This window comes from Macaca mulatta, chromosome 1 (assembly GCF_049350105.2).
Source record: "Macaca mulatta isolate MMU2019108-1 chromosome 1, T2T-MMU8v2.0, whole genome shotgun sequence".
NCBI classification, from domain to species: Eukaryota; Metazoa; Chordata; class Mammalia; order Primates; family Cercopithecidae; genus Macaca; species Macaca mulatta.
In genome coordinates, this window is record NC_133406.1 from 211,667,379 (window position 1) to 211,692,473 (window position 25,095).

A 25,095-nucleotide genomic window follows, 5' to 3' on the forward strand; every position below is an offset into this window, starting at 1 on the left:
TTGACAAAAATGTATGAAATGGCTTCACAAACTAAACATTAGTAAACTCATATGAGATAGTCATAAATAGCATGATGTATAATTCTGTACAATGGGAGCACCGAGCAAGTGATTTTTTTTTTTTTTTTCTGGACTAGGAGGAGGGTTGAAAGATGTCTTAAGGGAAGTAAACTTTGAACTGGGCCTTGAAGGGTGAGTTGAATTCCTCACTTCATAGAGAAACATTCTGGGCTGTAGGAAGAACATATAGAAAATGTGTAGAAAAAATGTCTTTAAACAGCTTGAGCACATGAACTTTGTCAGCTTACAGAAAACCTCTGATGATCTGTGAAAATGGAGGAGAGAAGCACTGTGGATAATATAAAGGGGCAGCTAGTCCAAAATCCATTTGCTCTGGGCAGGATTTTTCTTTTGAATGCAGACTTAATACACACATTGAGAGTGAAACATCACTATCTGGGCTGATGCCTCCTTGCTTCGCGCCCACCTGTTAGCGCTCCCTCCCTCTCCCCATAAGGCAACTACAGCCGGTCCAGCCTGTGCTCATTTCACTGCCCTCTGCTTGGTGTGGGGTCAGCACCTTACCTGCTGGCTTCTCTAGATCACACTGCCAGGTTCAAATCAGGTCAGCCACTTGCTACTTTGTAGTGGCCGTGAGCAAGTTATTTACCTCTTAGAGCCTTTGTTCCTCAGCTGTAAAAGCAGAACAATAGTATGAGAGCTATTGTAATAGGAGAGCTGGCAGGTAAAGCACTTAGCAGTGTGCCTGACTGGTAAGCACTGAATAAACAGTAGTTATTACTATTGCAAGGACTCCCCATCCTCCAGCTATGTGTAAATACATACATTCCTTAATTGAGTAGCTGGGACTACAGGCACACACCACTACACCTGGCTAATTTTTGTATTTTTAGTAGAGATGGGGTTTCACTAGGTTGACCAGGCTGGTCTCGACCTCCTGACCTCGTGATGCATCCACCTCAGCCTCCCAAAGTGCTGGGATTACAGGCATGAGCCCCCACGCCCACCTATTATTAAACATTTCTAGAAAATCACACTTTTACCACAAGATCAAAACTGCGGTGTAATTAAAAGGTCAGATTTCTGCAGGAAGTAGGTGGAATTACATCAGCTTAGTTTGGTGATACTGTTGCCTAATGCTAAGAACCTCTTGTTGGCAGTTTTATGTGTCTTGGGTAAGTAAAAATGAATTATTACTTAATAAATGCATTTGGGCAGAGAGAAACATTGCAAACATGAAATCTTAGGGGTGTGGAGAAAGAAAGCAAGCAGTCACTGGTGATTAAAAAGTCACAGGCCCCTTGGGTCTAGTACACTGACCAGTACTATCTGGTTGGCAGATCTCCTTTTTTAAAAAACTTTTTTGAAATAACAAAAGTAACACATGTACATTGCAACTTGGCCTCCCTCAAAAGCTTTCTTGCAGGTTTTGCCCATTAAGCAAAGTTTCAGTGGGATAAAGATGTTGCCACCGTGGTGTCCAAGACCCACCACAAGCAGAGGGACTTACCACTGACAACATGGAAGAGGCTCCCAGAGGGGATCAGGTTCAAACCACTACTGCAACTCTGTTTTACAAATGGAGAAACAGAGGCCTAGAGCAGAGAAGAAACTTGCCCATGGTGACCCAGGCATCCTGTGGTGGAGCTTTACGCCCAGGACCCTCAGCCCTCCACCCAGGGTCCTTTCTGCCAGACAAGAATCCTCCTCCAGAAGGGACATCACTCAGAGTGAATCACGGCCACCCATAGAGGTCTTTGTGGACTACATAGGCCATCTCCCCATTAGCCCCACACTCCACAACTAACAGAAATATCTCCTCTCCCCTGTATATGTTACGACCAAGAATAAAATCAAACAGGTGGAGGACATGTCAGCTAGCCTGGGATTTCCCAGGTATGCCTATTGGTAAGAACTACTTGGGGTGCCCTCATCTGGAGATTCTGGCTCAGTAATTCAGAGGTAGGCCTGATGATTTATATCCATGAGCATACCAGGTAATTCTTATAACCAAGCGAGTTTTGGGAAACACAGGGCTCATCTAGGCCAGCAGAGGTTTCCTGTCCCAGAGAGGACAGTGGGGTTGAAAGGCCAGGTGCAGTGGCTCACACCTGTAATCCCAACACTTTAGGAGGCCGAGGAAGGCGGATCACAAGGTCAGGAGTTCATGACCAGCCTGGCCAACATAGTGAAACCCCATCTACTAAAAATTAAAAAAAAAAAAATTAGCTGGGCGTGGTGGCAAGCACCTACAGTCCCAGCTTCTTGGGAGGCTGAGGCAGGAGAATCACTTGAACCCGGGAGGCAGAGGTTGCAGTGAGCCGAGATTGCGCCATTGTACTCCAGCCTGGGTGACACAGTGAGACTCTGTCTTTAACAAAAAAAAAAAAAAAAAAAAAACACTGTAGATTTTCCACTTGTGGTTAATGAGAGTCAACCTGTATCCTATGTTGATTTCTTTTTTTTTTTTTTTTGAGACAAAGTTTTGCTTTGTCACCCAGGATGGATGGCACAATCTCACCTCACTACAATCTCTGCTTCCCACATTCAAGCAATTATTCTGCCTCAACCGCCCAAGTAGCTGAGATTACAGGCACCCACCACCATGCCCGGCTAATTTTTTTATTTTAGTAGAAACAGGTTTTCGCCATGTTGGCCAGGCTGGTCTTGAACTCCTGACCTCAGGTGATCCGCCTGTCTCAGCCTTCCAAAGTGCTGGGATTACAGGCATAAGCCACCACGCCCAGCCTTCTGTACTGATTTCTTATGGTACCTCTCTTTTATAACAGAACTATAATTCCTGGGCACACATGGCAGCTCAGAAATGTTGCCTGACCTACTTTGGGGAGATGATTTGAGCGAAACACCCAATCTAGCCTGGATGACATGAACATCTCCGTTTGGCTTTGTGCTTAGACTCAAGAACCTGGAGCTAGCTGCTGTGGGAGGATCAGATGTCCATGTGAAGATGCTGGCGGCCCCTATCAATCCATCTGACATAAATATGATCCAAGGTAACCTTGGTTTCTGTGGCTTATGTTAATTGGCTTTTTTGTTCAGCTGCCACCTCGTTTTCATTCCTCCTCAGGTGTGGGTGTGAAATGCCTGTGATTAGCAGCAGCTGTTCTCCAGATGAGCCGTCTACAGGCTGTGTCAGCCCTGTCTGGCCTCCCTTTTCTGGCATGTGAGGATTTTTGAGAAGATTGCAGTGGGGAGTAAACTAAACCTTGTGAAGTGCCTACGACATGCTGGTTTTATTTCGTATGTTATCTGATCTTCATAATAACCATGAACACTAAAGAATATAGTCCCCCTATACAGACAAGCTAAGGCTCAGAGGTTGGTTAGGCAGACAGTCCAAAGCAGAGCCCAGATCAGGCCTAGGATGGCATGTACTCAAGTCCATGCTCTTTCACTGCCCAAACATCACTGGTTGACCCTTTAATGCTCTTCTTCCTCAGGAAACTATGGCCTCCTTCCCGAACTGCCAGCTGTTGGAGGGAACGAAGGTGTTGCACAGGTGGTAGCAGTGGGCAGCAATGTGACCGGGCTGAAGCCAGGAGACTGGGTGATTCCAGCAAATGCTGGTTTGGGTGAGTTTCTCCAGGTGTCAGCTGCCTTTTCGTTCTTCCAGATCCTATTTCACCCACTCTATAGACGTCCACTGATTGGCTCAGTGTACCTGGGTAATGCAGGGTTTTTTGTTGTTGTTGTTGTTTATTTATTTATTGAGACAGAGTTTTGCTCTTATTGCCCAGGCTGGAGTGCAATGGTGCGATCTCGGCTCACCACAGCCTCCGCCTCCCGGGTTCAAGTGATTCTCCTGCCTCAGCCTCCCAAGTAGCTGGGATTACAGGCGCCCACCACCACACCCAGCTAATTTTTGTATTTTTAGTAGAGATGGGGTTTCACCATGTTGGCCGGGCTGGGTCTCAAACTCCTGACCTCAGGGATCCGCCCGCCTCCGCCTCCCAAAATGCTGGGATTGTAGGCGTGAGCCGCCACACTTGGCCTTGTTTTATTTTATTTTTTTTGAGACAGAGTCTCACTTTGTCACCCATGCTGGCATGCAGTGGCACGTTCTCGGCTCACTGCAACCTCTGCCTCCCAGGTTCAAGCGATTCTCCTGCCTTGGCCGCCTGAGTAGCTGGGATTACAGGTGCCCACCACCACGCCCGACAAATTTTTGTATTTTTGGTAGGGAGGGGTTTTTATCATGTTGACCAGGCTGGTCTCGAACTCCTGACCTCAGGTGACCCACCACCTCAGCCTCCCAAAGTGCTGGGATTACAGGCATGAGCCACTGTGCCCAGCCTGAATTTTGTTTATACATGGAGATGAGCCAAAAGGCATTTCATGTAGAGGACGTAAAATGAGCAGAGACACAAAGGTGAGATTGGGAAATGGTGGAAAATCCACTGTAGCCTCAGCAGAGGGTTTGCACATAGTAGAGGATTGCACGAGTGAGAAAGAAGGCCAGAAAGGCAGGTTCAATCACTTGAGCCCAGGAGTTCCAGGCTACGGTGGGCTATGATTGCACCATTGCACTCCAGCATGGGCAACAGAGTGAGACCCTGTCTCTATTTTTTTAAAAAGGTAGCTTGGGTCCACATGGGGTAAGGCCCTTCCCAAGCCAAGGTAATGAGCAGGATTTTCTTTGATATATTATAAGGAGTCATAGGTGAGTTTTATTTTTTAGCACTTAACAGTTTACAAGGCACATCTGTTATACACATCGATCCTCACAGCAGCTACAAGAGGGAAGCAGGACATGTATTATCCACCCATCGGACACAAACTGAAGCTTGAGAAGTAAAGCCCTGGCCCAAACTCAAACAGCAAAATGACAGTGCTCACTGGATTCTTTCTCCTGGGTTCCCACTACACACCAGTGTTATGATCTTCTGGGTTGTAACTTACAGCAACCCAGCTCAAACTTGCTGTAAAAAAAGAAGTTGGGGCTGGGCATGGTGGCTCACGCCTGTAATCCCAGCACTTTGGGAGGCCAAGGTGGGTGGATCACCTGAGGTCAGGAGTTCGAGACTAGCCTGGCCAACATGGTGAAACCCCATCTCTAATAAAAATACAAAAAATTAGCCAGGTGTGGTGGCACGCGTCTGTAGTCCTGGCTACTCGGGAGACTGAGGCAGGAGAATCTCTTAAACTCAGTAGGCGGAGGCTGCCATGAGCCGAGATCACGCTACTGCACTCCAGCCTGGGCAACAGAGCGAGACTCCATCTCCAAAAAAAAAAAAAAATAAGTTAAGGGCAGGTGCAGTGGCTCATGCCTGTAATCCCAGCACTTTGGGAGACTGGGGCGGGCAGATCACCTGAGGTCAGGAGTTCAAGACCAGCCTGGCCAACATGGTAAAACCCCATCTCTACTAAAAATACAAAAATTGGCCGGGCGCGGTGGCTCAAGCCTGTAATCCCAGCACTTTGGGAGGCCGAGACGGGTGGATCACGAGGTCAGGAGATCGAGACCATCCTGGCTAACACAGTGAAACCCCGTCTCTACTAAAAAATACAAAAAAACTAGCCGGGCGAGGTGGCGGGCGCCTGTAGTCCCAGCTACTCGGGAGGCTGAGGCAGGAGAATGGCCTGAACCCGGGAGGCGGAGCTTGCAGTGAGCTGAGATCCGGCCACTGCACTCCAGCAAGGGGGACAGAGTGAGACTCCGTCTCAAAAAAAAAAAAAAAAAAAAATACAAAAATTAACCAGGCATGGTGGCATGCCTGTAGTCCCAGCTACTCGGGAAGCTGAGACAGGGGAATCACTTGATCCCAGGAAGCGGAGGTTACAGTGAGCCGAGATCGTGCCACTGCACTCCAACCTGGGCGACAGAGTGAGATTCCATCTCAAAAAAAAAAAAAAAAAAAAGTTAATTGATCTGTGGAACTGGGAAGTGTAACAGGTTGAAAGCTTTGGGTTCAGCTGGATCTAAGAGCCCCAGTACTATCAGAGTTGTGTCTCTCACTTGTTCTCAGATGGGCTATCCCCACATATTGATATAATCAAACCAGCAAATACTTATTGGCCACTCTCTTTGTGCCAGGCACTACTCTAAGCACTTCATGTATATTAACTCAATTGTTCCCACAACATGAGGTGGTTATTTCCTTCCCATTTTGCAGGCAATACAACAGTAAATGCAATGGAAAACTGTAAACTATTGAGCAGTTTGTCCAAGGTCACCCAGCCAGAAGTGATGGAGTTAGAATTCAGATCCACTCTGATACACCCCTCTCGTAGATGGCCACCAGCAGCCTGAGGTTCATATCACCCTAAAAACAAACAAATGAGCACATCCTCCACAATCATGTCCAGCACATCCCCCAGAAGGGCCCTGAATGGGCCTTGCCCATCCCGGAACCAGTCCCCTGGGGTGGGGTAGGGCCACTCCGGTTGCTCTGATTGAGTCTGTCACCTTCCTCCATGGTACAGAAGGTGGGGCCTTGTGGTTGACAGCCCCAGAGATTAGGAAGGAGCACTTGTAGAAAGAAAAAAAAATACTAGGGGGGAAAAAAAACAGTAATAGGAGTCTACTACAAGCTCTTTACTTCTCTAAGATCATGGAGGCTGCCAAGAATGGCTGCACCATCTCCTACACCCACCTGGCGGTGAAGGAACTCAGCCATTTGAGCAAATTGAGAGCTGCGAGGATTCACTGGATCCTGATGCCAGTGCTTCGGGCCAGCCCCTGTGCTGAGTGAAGGTCCTATCAAGGTGAGCAGACAGTTCCTGCCCTCAGAGTGCTCTTGGCTGGCAGTAGGAGGCCCAGGAATGGAAACACAACACTTAATACAATACAGTATTACAAGCACTATAATCACAGGATTGACACAAAGACAAGAGTCCTCTATCTTGGAAAGCCTTAAAAAAGGCTTCCCGGAGAAGTGATGCTTGAACTCAGTCTGGAAGAGCTGCTGGAAGTGCAGCCAGTGGGCTAGGTGAGGAGGGGCTTCCCAGGCAGGGAGTGCAGCATGTGTGAACGTAAGTGATAAGAGAAGGCACAGCACTGGTGGGGAGCTGCAGGTAGCTCAGGATGGCTGGCTCATGGGTGGGAGTGGAAGAGAAGTGAGGTGGAGCTGGAAAGGTGGGCTGGAGCTGGGTCCTGGTGGGTCGGCATCCACAGTGCAAGGAGTACCAACGGAGAGTTAAGTAGAGGAATGATTTGTTAGGATTTGTGCAATGCAGAGAATGGTCTGCAAACCATTGGTCTGGAAAGGCAGAGGGTGGAGGCAGAAAGCCTGTGAGGAGGTGGGCAAACAAGTCAGGCTTCAGATGATGAAGGGTGAGGGTCTGAATAAGACAGGGCCGTAGGGCTGGAGAAGAGGATGTGGAGTCAAGAGCTAAAGTAACAAGATTTGGCAATACTTTCAGTTTGGAAATGAGAATAAAGGACGTCTGCCAGGTGTCTGGGTAATTGTACGTGTGGTGGTGGGGGTACCCAGAACAGGGATTCTTCCCTGGAGAAAAGGTGATTCTTTTTTTGTCTTGTTTTTCTTTTGAGACAGAGTCTCTCTCTGTTGCTCAGCTTACTGCAACCTACACCTCCTGGGTTCAAGCAATTCTCCTGCCTCAGCCTCCCGAGTACCTGGGACTACAGGCGCCCACCACCACGCCCAGCTAATTTTTGTACTTTTAGTAGAGCTGGGGTTTTGTCTTGTTTGTCTTGTTGGTCAGGCTGGTCTTGAACTCCTGACCTCAGGTGATCTGCCCCCCTCAGCCTCCCAAAGTGTTGGGATTACAGGCATTGAGCCACCGCACCCGGCCAAAGGTGCCAGCCAGAGAGGATGAGGATTTTATAATTGTGAGTACTGCAATTAACTCAGTGTATTCAGTAAACATTTTGTAAGCATCTGCAGCATGCTGGACTCAAGGACACAGCAGTGAACGGACATGGTCCTTCTTCTCATGAAGACTGCCATTTAGTAAGAGTGGCAACTATTAAACATATAAGTTCTCAGCTGGCCACAGCTTGGTCATTTTCCATGGTTCTGAGCTGCCCAGCTGTTGCTGAGCCCATAGCCGGCCTTTTCCCACGTGCAGCCGATCCCAGGGGAGACTAGACCAGATGGTGTACATAGATCTTTGCCAACTGACTTTCTCCTTGGGAAATACGCAAAACCTTCCTGAGGAAGCACAGAGCCATAGAAAGAGCACTGGCTCTGGAATCAGGGGCAAGTTCTCTTTCCAGCTCCACTGTATGACCTGATTTAAGTCACAGCTACTTTGTGCCTCAGTTTTTTCATCTCGAAAATGGAACTAATAGTCACTGCCTACCATGTCTCAGTAGACTCTTAATAAAACTCAACTGAGCGAATATATGCAATGATCTTTGCAAATGCCAAATTTCTCTATGAATTAGATCAGGAGTTGGCAAACTTTTATCTTAAAGGGCCAAATAATAAATATTTTAGACTTTGTAGGCTATACCATCTTTGTGACTACCCAATTCTACTATTGTAAACATACAGACAATATATAAACAATTGAGTGAGCATGGCTGTGTTCCAGTAAAACTTTATTTGCAGGACCGGGCGTGGTGGCTCATGCCTGTAATCCCAGCATGGGAGGCTGAGGCAGGCAGATCGCTTGAGTCCAAGAGTTCAAGGATGGCCTGGACAACTTGGGGAAAGTCCATTTCTACAAAAAATTAGCCAAGTGTGGCAGCGTACACCTGTAGTCCCAGCCACTGGGGAGGCTGACATGGAAGGATAGCTCAAGGCCCGGAAGCAGAGGTTGCGGTAAGCCACACTCCAACCTGGGCAACAGAGCAAGACCCTTGTCTCAAAACAAAAAAACACTTTATTTACAAAAACAAGTGGTGAGCCAGATTTGGCCCACAGGTCACAATTTGCTGACCCCCAAGTTAGATAATGGAGATGGTTAAGGGTCAGTTGCATATGAGTGAGGAATTGGGAATCCTCAGAGCTAAGGTCTGGGAATTAGCATCATTAAAGGAAAACAATGTGTGTTATACACCCACTGTATGCTAGGCATAGTGATAGTCTCTGTACAAATGTCTTTAGTTTAATCTTCCCACTATGACATAAGTGTTATTTTCTGCATTTCACAGATTAGGGAAATGGAAACTCAAAAAAGGTAAAGTGATCATTCAAAGTCACACACTAGTGAGTGGCAGAACCAGGGTTTTTAAGCAGGTCTCTCCAACTTCAAGCCTAAGAGTTCTACTTGAAATCCTGAAAGCCCTTGTCTCTGACCATGGGTGCTGCCTCCCTCCCACCCAGCGTCTCTTGAGAAGAGGATTAGGGACCGCTAAGCCCCAGAAATTCATATCAAGGGCTGGATTTCCATTGTCGTGCCATAAGAGGAATTAGAAAATGCCCTGGATTTCATACATAGAAAGCCCTGCCCTAAGCATTTGGCACAGGGTAGAGTGCAATAAGTGTTAGCTGAGATGAGTGGGAACAATGATTTGAAGGCCAGTCTGGGGAAAGCCCACAGGATGCTGGGGCACTTCCTGGATTCCAGAGGAATCCTTGCCTTTTCAGTCTCTTATTTTCTCAGCCATAGACCTACTCTAGGATTGACACAGCCTTCAATAAAAAGTGTTCCCAGGCCGAGCTTGGTGGCTCACGCCTGTAATCCCAGCACTTTGGGAGGCCGAGACAGGCGGATCACGAGGTCAGGAGATGGAGACCATCCTGGCTAACATGGTGAAACCCTGTCTCTAACAAAAAATACAAAAAATTAGCCAGGCGTGGTGGCAGGCATCTATGGTCCCAGCTACTCGGGAGGGTGAGGCAGGAGAATGGCGTGAACCTGGGAGGCGGAGCTTGCAGTGAGCCAAGATCGTGCCACTGCACTCCAGCCTGGGTGACAAAGCAAGACTCCGTATCAAAAAAATAAAAATAAAAAGTGTTCCTGCCTCCCATCCCCAGTTCCTGGTCCCTAAAGCCCACATTGACATCCCCATTTCCTACAGCACGGTTAGTGATTACCCAGGCTGCCCCCTGCTTCCCACAGCTGGCCCACATAGGACCGGGATACCATTAGAATCCCAGCAACTAAATAGTGAGCAGGCATGCCCAAGAGCTTTGGAAGCACAGGCCAAGGGCCCCAAGCTGCCACAGTGACCAGAGGCTGAGCCAACAAGGCTCCAAGCAATTTCCCTAAGGTGACACAGTGAAGACACAGTGGAATCAAGGCTGGAGTCTCTCTGACTCCAAAGCCTACACTCTTCACCCCTTCTTCATACAAGATCCTGCCCATGTGATGCAGACCCCTCACCCAGTCCTCACCAAATCCTATTGATTCTATCTTTAAAACAGAACTCGAATCCATCTTCTCTTCCTCATCCCCACTGCCAAAGTCCCAGTCTAGGCAGCCATCATCTCATACCTCAACCCCCGCAAAGACCTCTCGCTTCCACACTGCCCCTCACTACTCCACAGTCTTCACCCAGCAATAAAGTGATCTTAAAGCACATATCAGATCATCTCAGTCTCCTCTTAAAGCTTGTTAGAGGCTTCCCACTCACTCATTCACTAAAACAAGATCAGCTCTCCATACCATGGTGCTGAGGTCATGCTTTCATACCGCAGATTGTGACCCATTTGGGAAATCAATCTAGTGAGTTGCAAATAGCACTTTTTAAAATTAAAGTTGAGCAGAAAAGAATAAAAAATAGAGTATCTCTTACATAGTAAGGGTAAGTATTCTGTGAAACACAGGCTTGTGTTACATGTATATTCATGTATGTATATGTACGAATTCACGGTGGAATTCATGGTTACTGTGGGTCAGAATTCTGGAAGTGTCACATCACCTGCCCAGCCCCCGCTGCATCAGCCAGGCCAGCTGCGTCTCAAACCACTCTTCCCATCAGTCTCCACCCTGCGGTGCAGCATCATCCCATCCCAGTCCTGTGTCTGTCCTGCTGCAGCATCTCTGCATCTGCTGCGTCCCCTGCCTAAGATGTTCTTTGTGTGCTCTGAGTCACTCTTAGCCTGTCACCTCCTCAGAGAAGTATCCTTGACTCGCATCTAAAGTAATTCCCTTGCTGTTACTGTCTCTATTTATAATTTATCATTATCATATCTGCTTTTTTTCACCTGTTCAACTCCACTAGAATGAAAGCAGGGAATGTGTCTGTGTTGTTCAAGTGCCTGGGTGCAAGATAAATATCTGTAGATGGAAGGCAGGCAGCCCAGATACCCAGGTTCCAGCTCCAACTCTGCCTAGATAAGCCAGGGGGCTTTGGGCAAGTGACTTCCTCATTTCCTCCCCTGTTGCATGAGGGGTTCAAAGTCGATGCTCGATAAGGGCCTTCTCAGTACTGACATTCTGGAATTCTTTTGTCTGGAACTGGAATGTGGGCTGGGAGTTGATGCTCATTTCTTTCCAGCTTATAGAATTTTTCATTTCCTTATCTCATTTGATTTCTACAGTAGCTCCTGGAGGAGGCGAGTCAGGCTGTTCTTGCCTGTGCCATTTACACATTAGAGTAACTGAAACTCAGTGACAGGAATTTTCTCAAACCAGCAGAATAGCAAAACCAGGTTTGGCATCTGTGCTCTTGACTTCTACTTTTATGCTTTGTTCCCTAAAACCACCTGAGTCAGGCCGGGTGCAGTAGGTCACGCCTGTAATCCCAGCACTCTGGGAGGCCGAGGTGGGTGGATCAGCTGAGGTCAGGAGTTTGAGACCAGCCTGGCCAACATAGTGAAACCCCACCTCTACTAAAAATACAAAAATTAGCCGGGTGCCTGTAGTCCCAGCTACTCGGGAGGCTAAGGCAGGAGAATCACTTGAACCCAGGAGGCAGAGGTTGCAATGAGCTGAGGTTGCATCATTGCACTCCAGCCTGGGGAACAAGAGCGAGACTTCGTCTCAAAAAAAAAAAAAACCCCACCTGAGTCAGCTTGCTCTGGATGAGAAGAATGAGGACTGTGTAGGAAAAAGGGGGCTTTCTCAGCTTCTCCTGCCCTAGTGGTAATATTACTACTGTCTTACCCTTAGATTGCAGCATTTTGAGGTCATTAACTCCCTGCATGGTGACATTAGCTAAATCTGATGGTAACTCAGAAAAGCAATCTCTCTGAGTTGCCCTTACAACAGTATTTGGCATTTTTTGTTTTGGTTTGTTTTTTGGTTTTTGGGTTTTTTTGAGACAGGGTCTTGCTGTGTCACCCAGGCTGGAGTGCAGTCACACAATCATAGCTCACTGTGTCCTTAAATTACTGGGCCCAAGCAATCTTCCCACCTAAGCCTCATGAGAAGCCAGGACTGCAGGGCATTATACCCAGCTAATTTTTTTTTTTTTTTTTTTTTTTTTTTTTTGTAGAGACAAGGTCTCACTATGTTGCCCCAGCTGGTCTTGAGCTCCTGGCCTCAAGCAGTCCTCCCACCTTGCCTCCCAAAGTGCTGAGATTATAGGCATGAGCCACCACACCCCATTTTTACTACATGTTTAAGATCAGAATAACTATCTAATTTGGGCCGGGCACAGTGGCTTATGTGTATAATCCCAGCACTTAGGGAAGCTGATGCAGGCGAATCACCTGAGACAAGGAGTTCAAGACCAGCCTGAGCAACAAGGCAAAACCTTGTCTCTACTACAAATAAATAAATTAGCCATGTATGGTAGTGCACGCCTGTAATCCCAGCGACTCAGGGGGCTGCAGTGTGAGAATCACTTGAACTCAGGAGGCGGAAGTTGCAGTGAGCCGAGATCTCGCCACTGTACTCCAGCCTGGGCTACAGACAGAGACTCTGTCTCTAAAAAAAAAAAAAAAAAAAAAAAATTTAAAAAAATAACAATCTATTTTGCATAATTATCATGAGGATTCAGACATTCAGAGGAACATCCAGATTTTCTTCTTTTTCTAAACATCCTGGATGCTATCCTGGATGCTTCCAGTGGATACTATCCATTATCCTGGCTGCTCATTGGCCAAGGAGAGTGAGCTGGGGTTGAATGTGCTCAGGGCTCCTTCCTTATGATCCTGGTCTCATCCTCTGACTCAGGAACCTGGCGGACCGAGGCTGTGTTCAGCGAGGAAGCACTGATCCAAGTTCCAAGTGACATCCCTCTTCAGAGCGCTGCCACCCTGGGCGTCAATCCCTGCACAGCCTACAGGATGTTGATGGACTTCGAGCAGCTGCAGCCAGGTAGGAACCCGGAGTTAGGGGAGCAGGTCAGGGTCTCCCAACTAGGGTGCCACTCACATCCTGACCCCAAGGCCAGGAGAACTTGCAAGGTGGAGGTTTTGACGGGGTGATGGACCTCTCACCCGGGTGAATGTTGTTGCTTTCACGTAGAAAGATGTTAGCTTGGTTCCTAGGAAACATGCCGAAACCTCACGAGGAGTACACTCTCGAAAACTGCTGCAGGGTCACATTCCCTAGAGCTTGGGATTGAATTCTGTCATTCAGCAAAAATGTGTTGAGCTGTGTTAAGCTCTGGGATACAAAGCCAGACAAGATAGACACAGTCCCTGTGTTTTCAGTAAAACGCTGAACTTAGTGTTAATAATTCCACTCAGCGTTTACATAGCACTTTCCAGTTCATAGAAGTGCCTTGACAGGCATTATCCCCATTGAGTGCATTAAATCTTCAAAGCGTTGCAGTGAGGTTGGTACCATCATTGGTTAAGAGCTCAAGCTTTGGGCAGATAACCTGGATCTGACCCCAGGCTTTACCTTTCCCTGACTGTGAATTCGCCTCTCAAATCATCAGATTTTTCTTCTGTAAAATGGAGAATAAAGAACATGGAGGGTGAAACACTACAGCATAACACTTCACACAGTGCTGGGCATGCAGTGCAGAGACTGTCCACTGCTTTTATTCGTCTTCCCTTTCATAAATGGGAAAACTGAGGTCCAGAGAGGTAAACTATTTGCATGAGATCAGCCAGCAGGTAAATGACAAAGCCAAGTGTTTCATTTGGGTTTCCCTGAAAGCGGAGCCTAAGACCAGGACTGGGTGCAGACAGTTTGTTTCGGAAGCAGAAATGAGGGGGAGTGGGGAGAGTGAGACAGAGATGGAGGCAAAGCCCATGAAGCCCGGTTACTGCTATGGGCAACTACTGCTCAGGCTGTTTTTTTTGAGACGGAGTCTCACTCTGTCGCCCAGGCTGGAGTGCAGTGGCATGGGCTCACTGCAACCTCCGCCTCCCGGTTTCAAGGGACTATAGCTTGGGATTGCCACCACATCCAGCTAATTTTTGAATTTTTAGTAGAAACAGGGTTTCACCATATTGGCCAGGCTCGTCTTAAGCTCCTGACCTTGTGATCCGCCCACCTCAGTCTCTCAAAGTGCTGGGGTTACAGACATGAGCCACCCCCCCCACTGGCCTGCTCAGTCTTGCTGGGGGCCCTCTGAAGACTCTCATAGAACCCACCACAGAATTAACCCTTAAGGCCAGGCATGGTGGCGGCGCCTGTGATCCCAGCTACTCAGGAGGCTGAGGCAGGAGAATCGCTTGAACCCGGGAGGCAGAGGTTGCAGTGAGCCGAGATTGTGCCACTGCACTCCAGCCTGGGCGACAGAACAAGACCCATCTCAAAAAAGAAAAACTAACCCTTGAATGATGAGTTTTCCACTAATTCTCACACCCCATTGTTTAAGGGTCACCCTAAGGGCATTAACTTTCTGGGCTTCCTCTGCACACCGTGCACATCCGTGAGGCGCAGTGGCTGTAGAACTCACCCAAGCCACCTCTCATGCCAGTGAGGAAACTGAGGCCCAGAGCTGTTGGAGTGTGATGAAACATGGTGCCCAGCCACTGTCCAAGGCCTGGCTGAAAGCCGATGCCAGTTCCCACAAAGAGAAATATAGGTTTCTCACAACTATGACAGAGGGGTCCTGGGAGCGTTTGGTAGAAAAAGACAGTGGCTGTGACCAGGGACCTTTGCTGGAGTCCTAGTGCAGCAGATGCTTTGTTTGCCTGCGTCCCATGCCCTAAAGCCACCTCCCATTTGGGCTGCAGCTGTGGTAACAGATCTAGGCATTTCAACGCTGCCCACCCTAAGTACCCACTGTGCACCTCTCCACTTTCCTGCCTCAAGGCTGATGTGGCCAGAACTGTTGAGTCAACTTAGGATCTTGACAAATGGTGAGAATTACATTTTACATTGTGATCAGTTTATACAAATAGGGACATATATATATATATATAATGGAAACCAAAGTTTCGTGAAATACCCTTACTATGTGTGACATACTCTGTTATTTTGTATTCTCCTCTCAATTTTAACTTTTAAAAAATGCTGCTTGCAGCCAACTAGATTGATTCATAATCCACTAGTGGGTGACAACCTGTACGTTGACCCCTGGTGAAGGAGAATGGGCATTCTTCTTCCAGGAAGTCCTCGATCTCTAGTTTCAGCCCATTGTGTGACAGATCCCTGCTGTCTCCCAAAAACCAGAAAGCATTTCAAAGTCAACAAAGCACTTTCCCGGACATGATGCATTTGACTCTAATCAGGGGCACTTTTTTTTTTTTTTTTTCATAGAGAGAGTCTTGCTCTGTCGCCCAGGCTGGAGTACAGTGGCGTGATCTCGGCTCACGGCAACCTCCACCTCCCGGGTTCAAGCGATTCTCCTGCCTCAGCCTCCCTAGTAGCTGGGATTACATTTTAAGGGAAGGAAACTGAAGTTCACAGAGGTCATAACTTGCCCTGTCTGTTTAGTTACAATCATTGGTGAAACTGAGACTCATGCCCAGGTCCATCTCATTCCAGAGCCCACGTTTTTCCCAGCATGTCACACTGCCTTCCCCAATGGCCAGGTCCAAAGCTAAACCTGGGCTTTGCCACAAAACTGTAGGACCCTGTTTCAGGGGCTGCCAATTTCTCCAGCACAGCTCTAATCCCATTTCAAGGCAGTGCGCCTTTATTAAACACCGCGGAGGGGAATAGGGCACGGTCCTGCCCTCTCAAGAAGCTACAAGCTGTTCATAGAAATGGACCTATATACAACAAAGTATAAGACTAAGACGGGGCAGACCATGGTATGTGCATTAATACAGAGGCCCACAGAGCACTTTGGGAGCACATAGAGGGGAAAATCCAGGAAGGCTTCATGAAGGCTACACTTGAGCTACACTTCAAAGGATCTACAGGATTTCAATAGGAAGGAAGAGAGGAGGGAAACATTGCAAACCAAGGAAATAACCTAAGCAAAGACCTGAGGACATAAAAGTTGGGAGGGTTATGAAGGCTATAAAATCTTTTCCATAGCAGGGCAGGGTCTAAATTATGTCCAGTGTAGATGCTGAGTTACCAAGTCCTGGGAGGCATCGTGAGTGTTGTGGAAGTTTAAGAGGCATTAGGGGAACAGTGAGAAACAATGTAAGCTCTGAGAAGACTCAGCAGCCAGGTCCTGGGTCCCTGTTGAGCCTGAGGACTCCCTTGCCTACAGTAGGATCCCTGGCTGGAAGCCTTTGATCTATTGCAGATCTATACAGGGCTTGATTTGGTTCTCTTCCCGGCTCCACAGGGGATTCTGTCATCCAGAATGCATCCAACAGCGGAGTGGGGCAAGCAGTCATCCAGATCGCCGCAGCCCTGGGCCTAAGAACCATCAATGTGGTCCGAGACAGGTGCGAGGGGAGGAGGCTTCATCCCAGACCACGACTTCGGCCTTTCCCACCTCCCTTCCCTGCGGTGCCCACTTGTACACCAGAGGGCGCCCTTGCATAAGCATAAACTGGCCTTAGGTGTCACTAACAGAGTTGGTGGCTGAAACAGATGAGTCAGCCCTAAGAAATGAAGTCCAGCTGGCTTTTGGTGATAGGATGAGTGAATCTGAAATGTAAAGAGAGGGCAGGAAGGAGGTGGAGACTGCTCTTACTGAACAGCTAAGACTTTCTGAGACTCTTGGCTTGTGATAATCTCATGTTTTCAAAACCCCAGTTCATATTTGGTAATGTTTTGAGCTGTATTATTCTTTCTGTGAACCGTCTAACCCAAGGCCCCTTTACCCTTGCTTTTGTGTGGTACTTGGAAGTGCACTAAATACAGATAGGAAGGAGACAGAGGCAGGTTTATCATCTGTCTTTTACAGATGAGGAAACTGAAGTTTCAGAGAGCAGCTTGCCCTGGAAGACACAGCAAGTCAGTAACAGACTCGGTTTCCTCACTCTCCATCGTATCGTCCAGTTTCTCTAAGCCTCACTGTTCATGAATGTGGCTGTGGCTGTCATGGAAGCCCAGTCTTAGTATAATTGACACCAGCTTCATTCAGTTCCTCACTTGTACTAACAAAAATCATTCCGTTTGCCTTAACCAAAGAGACCCAGGACCACTCCCGGGCTAGAGTGTGCACAACACTCTGAAGAGCCCTTGAAAAGAGGGGGAAGTGGAGTTTGTCTTTTCAGAGGAAGAAATCAGGAAGTTAAGTGACTTCTCCCTGGGCACAGATGGCTTCTAGCACTATTGAGCTGTCAGGGCCTGTGGAAGCCACCCAGTCTCACTCTGTTTCCAGTGAGGAGACAGCCAAGAGCTATTGAAGCCGGATGAAATTAGGTGGCTGGTCCCTGCTCAAGCCTGGCTTAAACCTAACCCCAGCTTCCTGCAAAAAGAAGCATGGGTTCTCCCAGCTGTGGTAGAGGGGTCCTGGGAGACTTTGGTGGAAAAAGCCGGCAGATGTGACCAGGGAACTATATTTGGTTTCCAGACCTGATATCCAGAAGCTGAGTGACAGACTGAAGAGTCTGGGGGCTGAGCATGTCATCACAGAAGAGGAGCTAAGAAGGCCCGAAATGAAAAACTTCTTTAAGGTACCTAGTAAGAGGGACATTGCCCCTCCAGTCCATGCACATCTCCCTGAAGAAAGTTGACATGCATTAGAGAAGCTGGGGACTGGCACCATTGTTCCTCTCTGGAAACCTCCCTTTGCCTCTTCTTGGTTGGTTAAAGCCTGTTCCCGCAGCCAGGCGGCAAGCAGCATGCATTGAGTGCCCAGATGCTGGGAGGGAGGCACGAGAAACAGACAGAGTTTAGGAAACCCAATGTGACTTGCAGTTTTAAACATTTGTGGTGGGCCATGTCAGCCCACATGTGTGACTCTAAGAACTGGCAGGAGAGGACCTGAGGAAACAGAGACACAGAAAGAGAAAGGAAAGAAGTAACCTTTCCCAACTACCTGCCTTAATTTTATCTGATAATTTCCACAAAAGCTATTCAAAAGAATTGCTATCTGTTTTACTTAGAAAAGAGGAAGTGCTTAACCAAAATCATATAGTTTATAAGGGGGAGAGTCAGAGCTGGCCTCAGTCTCTCTGAACTGAAAGCCTCTTAACCTTCAAGAACCTCCACCCTACAACATGCCTAGTAAGTGACCAGACCCTCAGCCCCTTTTTACTGAACCATCAGGAGGAACCAAAGACACACACTCAAGAGCATGCACTTCTTGCAAACATTTCTGAAGCAGTGGATCAGCATATATAATATTAGCCAAGTCACAAGGACTGAAAAGGGGAGCACACAGGGAGCCGAAGCCCACCAAACTGCATGCAGATGCCCTTTGCCTATTCTTTCCCAGAGAAGATGAGTTCTGCCAGATCCTAAAATGGACAACAGGATTAAGTTGCTACAGAAAAGGCCCTTCTTGGCCAGATGAGGTGGCTCATGCCTGTAATCCCAACACTTTGGGAGGCCAAGGCAGGCGGATTGCTTGAGTCTGAGAGTTTGAGGCTAGCCTGAGCAACATAGTGAGACCTCTGTCTCTACAAAAAAATTTTTAATTATCTGGGCATCATGATACACATCTGCAGTCCCAGCTACTCGGGAGGCTGAGGTGGGAGGATTGCTTGAGCCTGGGAGGGTGAGGTAGCAGTGAGCCATGATTGCACCACTGCACTCCAGCCTGGGTAACAGAGCGAGACCCTGTCTTAGGAAGAAAAAGAAAAAAGAAAGAAAAGACCCTTCCTAAGCAGAGAAAAAGGTGAGTTCAAAGGCATAAACACATACACGCGTGCATGCACGCAAACAAAGGCATAAACATCTCATTTTATTTACTCCCTCCTTCTAACACAGCACTTGGGCAAGCTTCAGACCCCACATGTAGAGGGGGGTCGCTCCCTCACTGCACTTTTGTTGCTTTCCAGGACATGCCCCAGCCACGGCTTGCTCTCAACTGTGTCGGTGGGAAAAGCTCCACAGAGCTGCTGCGGCAGTTAGCGTAAGTCCCTTGGGCCTGCAGGTCCAGCTCGCCGGAACTCTCCAGGTCTTTAGCTGGGATGACCATCAAGTGACCGAGTCCCAGTGGCCAGTTCAAGCCAAGACCAGGTCAGCACAATGTTGAGTGGAAACTAGGACCAAAGTCATCCAGCTATTTGGGCACTGCTTTCTCAGCCTCCTCCTTTGTAGATGACCAAAAGGCCTATCCAGCTTTATTTTTCCAAGGGACCCCAGAAGTAGACTGCTAAGCTGTCTGCCATAGAGGAATAGTCAAGGATTTATAACCTAGGGATGTCTGAAAAAGTCACTTAGTCCTAGCTTATTTAACCTTCCAAATTTGTACTAGCTTTTAAAATAGATTCTAATTTTAAAGGGAACATTATGCTTATTACAAAACATTTTGAAAACATGTAAAAGTGCAAAGGAAAACTTAAGCATAAAAGTTTCCTGTTGGCTGGGACTGTGGCTCATGCCTGTTATCCCAGTACTTTGGGAGGCCAAGGAGAAAGCATCACTTGAGGCCAGGAGTTCGAGATCAGCCTGGGTAACACAGTGAGACCCGATCACTACAAAAAAATTTTTTATTTTCTTTTTTAAGTTACCTGGCTAGGCATGGTGGTTCATGCTTATAAAATCCCAACAAGACGAGCAGATCACTTGAGGTCAGGAGTTTAAGACCAGCCTGGCCAACATGGCGAAACTCCATCTCTACTAAAAATACAAAAAAAACTAGCTGGGCGTGGTGGCAGGCATCTGTAATCCCAGCTACTCGAGAGGCTGAGGCATAAGAATCATTTGAATCCAGGAGGTGGAGGTTGCAGTGAGCTGAGATCACACCATTCTACTCCAGCCTGGGTGATAGAGGGAGATTCCATCTCAAAAAAGAAATAAAAGTTACCTATCACCCCACCACCAAGGGGGATAAGCCTTGTTGACAATATTAATGCATGTCCTTCCATTCTTCTTTCCTTTAATATAAGCTTCTAGGCCGGGCACGATGGCTCACGCCTGTAATCCCAGCACTTTGGGAGGCTGAGGCGGGCGGATCACGAGGTCAGGAGATCGAGACCATCCTGGCTAACACAGTGAAACCCCGTCTCTGCTAAAAATACAAAAAATTAGCTGGATGTGGTGGCGGGCGCCGTAGTCCCAGCTGCTGGGGAGGCTGAGGCAGGAGAATGGCGTGAACCTAGGAGGTGGAGCTTGCAGTGGGCTGAGATTGCACCACTGCACTCCAGCCTGGGCGACAGAGGGAGACTCCGTCTCAAAAATAAATAAATAAATAAAATAACCTTCTTGAGCTAGAGTGTGCGTAAAAAGACACTTCCTAACTAAAGCAGGAACCCCCTCAGTAGCACGGATTCAGCTAGCACATAGTTGCTGAGCACTTACTAGCTACCAGGCACAGAGAGGGCCGTGGCACTGATGCGCCCTCTGAGATCTCACAGGCTAGATGAGCAGGCGAGTCACGTGGCCAGAGCGCTGTGGTGAGTATTCATCATGCACCAGAGTGTGCAGTGCTTGACTTACCCCTCCCACAACCACCTAGACAGGGGGTGCAGTTCTAATCTCTGTTTTATACTTTTCAAAAATGAGGCCCAGGCCGGGTGCAGTGGCTCATGCATGTAAACCTAGCACTTTGGGAGGCCGAGGCAAGTGGATCACCTGAGGTCAAGAATTCGAAACCAGCCTGGCCAACATGGTGAAACCTCGTCTCTACTAAAAATACAAAAATTAGCCAGGCATGGTGTTAGACACCTGTAATCCCAGCTACTTGGGAGGCTAAGGCAGGAGAATCGCTTGAACCCAGGAGGTGAAGGTTGCAGTGAGCCAAGATCATGCCATCGCATTCCAGCCTGGGCTTCAGAGACAGACTGTGTCTCAAAAAAAAAAAAAAAAAGGCTCAAAGAGGTCAGGTACCTGGCCCAAAGTCTAGTCAGCAGGAGAGCCAGGCTTGACCCCACATTTGAGCACACCGCTTCAACCCTATACCTGACAGCCCCGGTGGCCGACCTCAATCCCAATGTCATTGCAGGAGGAAGCGTTGTGCAGTGGTTATGAGTGTAGGCACTGGAGTCAGAATGACTGGGTTCAAGCCCCAGCTCTGTCTGTGACTTACTAGCTGTGGGCCTATGGAAAGTTAGGCAGTACGTGAAAAGCAATCCAGGCCTCCATCTCTTCATCTTTAAAATGGGGGTTTTATAAACCCTCTGCCTCTGAAGGGTAATCTAACACAGGGGCCCCCACGCCTCAGACCAATGCCAGTTCGTGGCCTGTTAGGAACCAGGTCACGCAGCAGGAGGTGAGCGGGGGGTGAGCAAGCATGGCTCCCCGAGCTCTGTCTCCTGACAGATCAGCAGCAACATTCGATTCTCATAGGCCTGTGAACCCTGTTGTGAACCACGCATGCAAGGGATCCAGGTCCCGTGCTCCTTATGAGAATCTAATGCCTGAGGATCTGAGGTGGAACAGTTTCATCCCAAAACCATCTTCCCTCCTCCAGTCCACGGAAAAATTGTCTTCCATGAAACCGGTCCTGGTGCCAACAAGGTTAGGGACCACTGGTCTAAAGGACACTGGGTGATATACAAATTGCTGTACAAATGATGGATGGGCTTCAGCTTTCTCATCTCTAAAACAAGGTTGTTACGAGGATTCCCTGAGGCAGTACATGCAAAATGCTTAGAACTGTGCCTGGCACATAGTAGAAGCCTGGTAAGTGTTAGCTACTAGCCTGATTAGACCAAGTGCAGCAGGGATACGGAAGAGAGAGGGCTTGGCTCCCAGGAGCTACTTTCTACAGCAGGTGGCAGTCGAGGGGCACTTAAGACCAAACTACCCAGCAGCCTCAGGGACAGAAGTACCTGCCCTAGGACAGCAGCTCCTTCCATTCGGTAGTTTTCAAAGTCTGCCTTGTATTGTCCCCAAATGTGCTTGAAGTCATCCTTGATCAACAGACTCCTAGAAGAGCCAGGGAGTGGGGAGGGGAACACAGGTTAAGTCAAGCATGTGAACTCCAGGCTTATGCACTTAGAAATTATATTAGCTTCACTCCCGTATGTCAGCTGACGTCGGGGTGTGGGTGTCAGACAGCAGGTACTGAGAAGGCACCTCCTGCAGTGAGAGGACGCTTGTCATTGTTCCCTCCACCATCCACATCACTCCTTATCTGTAGATATCTGTAGAGCTGTTTCCTCACATTGATTCTTAGAATGAGCATTGACAGATGAAGAGATGAGGTCTGGGCCATTTTCACTGCATCACCCAAGGTCGGACACCTGTAGTGAAAGCAGAGCCAAGGCTGAACTCAGGCCTCGAGCTCATCTGGGGAGAGCAAGTTTCTTTTCAGCACTTAATCAAAGCCTGACTGGTTGGGTTAGATCAGCGGATTCCCAACCCTGGCTAAACATCCAAGTCATCCAGATGGGGGGTGTGTGTGTGTTTAATATACATTCTTGTATCCTGATTCATTGGGTCTGGGATTGGACCTAGGAATCTGGTTTGTTGTTTTGTTTTATACTGAGACAGTCTCACTGTGTTGCCTAGGTTGGAGTGCAGCAGTGCAATCTCAGCTCACTGCAGCCTCAACCTCCCAGTCTCAAGTGATCCTCCCACCTCAGCCTCCTGAGTGGGACCACAGGCATGTACCACCATGCGCAGCTAATTTTTTTTATTATTATTTGTAGACACAGGGTCTCACTGTGTTGCCCAGGCTGGTCTCAAACTCCTGGGCTCAGGCAATCCTCCCACCTTGGCCTCCCAAAGCACTGGTATTACAGGTGTGAGCTGCCATCCCCAGCATTTATTTATTTATTTATTTTCTGAGATAGGGTCTCACTCTGTTGCCCAGGCTAGGGTGCAGTAGTGTGATCAGGGCTCACTGCAGCCTCACTTTCATGCCCTCAAGTGATTCTCCCACCTCAGCCTCCCAAGAAGCTGAGACTACAGGCATGCCACCTTGCCCGGCTAATTTTCTGTACTTTTTTAATAGAGATGGGGTCTCCTTTTGTTGCCTAAGCTGGTCTTGAACTCCTGGGCTCAAGTGATCCACCTGCCTCAGCCTCCCAAAGTGCTGGAATTATAGGCATGAGCCACTGCACCCAGCCGGAATCTGTATTTTTCAACCTTCCCCAGAGATTCTGAGAGCAGGGTTTAGGAACCAGGGTTGAAGCAGAAGCACCATGGCAGGTTCAGGAAGGGCTCTGTCTCTGCTTTGCACCCAGTCTTTGTTCTCTTTGGACTCTTTAGGCGTGGAGGAACCATGGTAACCTATGGGGGGATGGCCAAGCAGCCCGTCATAGCCTCTGTGGTAAGCTGGGTCGGAGGGAGGCATGCCTGGAGCCGGGCCGGACACCTCAGCCAGGCCACATCCCCTGGCACGACAGCTGTCTAAACTTAGGCAATGCCCCGTCCCTGGAGGGGAGTCTGTACCCTTACGTGATGCCTGAAGTTCTTGCCCTCAGAGCCCAGCATGTCCTTCCTGTGTCCGCAGAGCCTGCTCATTTTTAAAGATCTCAAACTTCGAGGCTTTTGGTTGTCCCAGTGGAAGAAGGACCACAGTCCAGGTGAGTGCACGGCCCAGTGCAAGGAGTCACAGATGAGGGCAGTGCCTAAAAATGGCAGCAGAAATGACCAGCTACTGAGCCCTGGAGGGGTGATTGGGTCCCCAGTCCCACAGAAGGATCAAAGAGAATAGCCTTAGGCCAGCTACAGTCAGCAAATAGTTATTGGACTAAACTAGGTTAGTCTTAGGGGCACAGAACAAAACAGACACTGCCCCCATCCTGAAGAGCTGACAGTGGGGAAAGATGGATAGCAAAGTAGAGAGAATAGACTCTGGAGCCAGCCTGCCTGGGTTCAAATCTGCTTCCACACTACTGGGTAGAGGTTCTGCCTAGACAGTGGTGGGACCCTGGGCAAGTTACTTAATCTCTGCCTCAGTTTAAATTCATAAGTTTAAACTCTTGTTAGCCGTGTTTGACAGAGGAGGAAATCGAGGTTCAGAGTGGTTAAGTAGTATGCCCAAAGTCACCTCCCCACGGGGAGGGATGCAGCCAGGATGTGAACAGATCATCTCCTGTTCGTCTCCTGGAGGACTGGCTTCCTAGAGTGGGATCTCCAAACTCAGGATGAAGAATAACATGGGATTATCCAAGTGAAGGGGAGGAAGGTGGTGGCGTGAATACAGTGTTTCAGGCAGAAAAAATCAAAAATCGTATGTGCACTGAAGTGCTTCCGAGCGACCTGGAGTGCTAGATCTGAGCTGGGGCTGAGAAATTGGGTGAGTGGGTTGTGACCAGGTTACAAAAGGCCTTATAAACCTGATTAAGGCATTCAGACTCACTGGGGTTTTTTTGCTGTTTTGGGGGGTTATTTGTTTTGAGACAAGGTATCGCTCTGTTGCCCTGGCTGGAGTGCAGTGGTGTGTTCACAGCTCACTACAGCCTCAACCTCCTCGGCTCAGGTGATCCTCCCCTCAGCCTCCCAAGTAGCTAGGACCACAGGCACATGCCACCATGTCCAGCTAGTTTTTGTATTTTTAGTAGAGATGGGGTTTCATCATGTTGCCCAGACTGGTCTCAAACTCCTGGGCTCAAGGGATCCACCCGCCTCAGCCTCCCAGAGTGCTGGGATTATAGGCATGATTTACCGCGCCCAGCCAAGACTCACTCTTTTTTTTTTTTTTTTTTTTTTTTTTTTTGAGACGGAGTCTCGCTGTGTCTCCCAGGCTGGAGTGCAGTGGCGTGATCTCGGCTCACTGCAAGCTCCGCCTCCCGGGTTCACGCCATTCTCCCGCCTCAGCCTCCCAAGTAGCTGAGACTACAGGCGCCCGCCACCACGCCCGGCTAGTTTTTTGTATTTTTAGTAGAGACGGGGTTTCACCATGTTAGCCAGGATAGTCTTGATCTCCTGACCTTG

At 48.3% G+C, this 25,095-nt stretch overlaps 1 protein-coding gene across 11 annotated transcripts in view; it reads left to right on the plus strand.

Moving 5' to 3' along the window:
• The window catches only part of MECR (mitochondrial trans-2-enoyl-CoA reductase), a 38,967-nt gene that overhangs the window by 11,844 nt on the left and 2,028 nt on the right, over positions 1-25,095 (plus strand). For 7 of the 11 annotated variants that reach the window (XM_077995787.1, XM_077995788.1, XM_077995791.1 and 4 more), the window contains 8 exon segments: positions 2,938-3,035; positions 3,483-3,614; positions 13,018-13,161; positions 16,493-16,595; positions 17,672-17,774; positions 19,104-19,177; positions 23,425-23,485; positions 23,669-23,741. In XM_077995787.1, the coding sequence (XP_077851913.1) occupies positions 2,990-3,035; positions 3,483-3,614; positions 13,018-13,161; positions 16,493-16,595; positions 17,672-17,774; positions 19,104-19,177; positions 23,425-23,485; positions 23,669-23,741 (736 nt within the window). In that variant the 5' untranslated portion in view covers positions 2,938-2,989. 11 annotated transcript variants of the gene reach the window in all.